Source organism: Vicia villosa, unplaced genomic scaffold (genome assembly GCF_029867415.1).
Source record: "Vicia villosa cultivar HV-30 ecotype Madison, WI unplaced genomic scaffold, Vvil1.0 ctg.000219F_1_1, whole genome shotgun sequence".
Classification (NCBI taxonomy): domain Eukaryota; kingdom Viridiplantae; phylum Streptophyta; class Magnoliopsida; order Fabales; family Fabaceae; genus Vicia; species Vicia villosa.
The window spans coordinates 392,235-393,258 of NW_026705083.1; the positions used below are offsets into that span (position 1 = coordinate 392,235).

Consider the following 1,024-nt stretch of genomic DNA (forward strand, 5'->3'; position numbering starts at 1 on the left):
GTGTTAAGGTCACCATTAACAAGCCAATGCATTTTTGCCCTTTGTTTCTAGTAGGTGTCCTCTTGAATCAACAATTTATTGAAATTATTTTGAGCTTCCATGTACAGCCTGTTGCAAACTGATCACCGCATCCCGCATATCTTTCCATGGTCTCTCTGTATTTTTCCATATCCAACCACTCTTTCCTTCTATTTTTTCTAGCCCAACAGATTAGTACGGACGCACAATCCGTAAGCCGATGAACCAATTGTTTCGGCTGCCACTACTCCTAGCCTGCTTGCACCACTTCCAATAAATCTTCTTCAACAAGCCATTTATTTTCAAACCGAAACGAGAATTATCTCTCCACTTGTACCTTCACTTCACAATCTAACAACAGGGTATTATGATGAGTGCGACGCTATAAGATTCAGCAACTTAACTTTCGGAAACATATTGAGCCATTCTGGTGTTGCTAGCGAACGGTCCAACCTTTCCTCTATCATATGCTCCGTCCCCTGACTCTTCACCCACGTGAATTGGTAACCCTCTAAAGGTATGTCTACCAAGTTACAGTCACTCACCGCTTCACTAAAACCGGCACATAACCAATTAGGATGAGAATGAATTCCTGCTTTAGCATTTTGTGTCAGTAAATCATTAAAATCCCCTATGATGCACCATGGGATATTAGATACTCTGCTGATTTCCTTGAGTAACTCCCAGGCTTGTCGTCTTCTACTCCTTTCTGGATAACCGTAATAACACGTGAGTCTCCAATCGCCTCTTGCTTCGTCCGTCACAATAATATTAACGAAATTCCTACTATAATTCATAATTTTGCAGAATGATATATTTCTCCAGAGAACTGCGAGTCCATCACTTCTTCCCTACACATCCACTGTTAATCATCTTTCAAATTTCAACATAACACGAACCGTTTCCAATTTTATGGCCTTGGTTAAAGTCCCTGACAGGAAAATTATATCCGGCTGGTGTTTCTGAGTAAGTCTCTTCAGATTCGAAATTGCACTCTGTTGCACCC

The 1,024-nt window shown here is 41.0% G+C and overlaps 1 protein-coding gene across 1 annotated transcript; it reads right to left on the reverse strand.

Moving 5' to 3' along the window:
- Positions 1-383: 383 nt before the first annotated feature.
- LOC131625554 (uncharacterized) lies at positions 384-815 on the reverse strand. Its single transcript, XM_058896407.1, has one exon. It carries the CDS (start codon positions 813-815, stop codon positions 384-386), a length of 432 nt encoding a protein of 143 aa, XP_058752390.1.
- Positions 816-1,024: the final 209 nt, after the last annotated feature.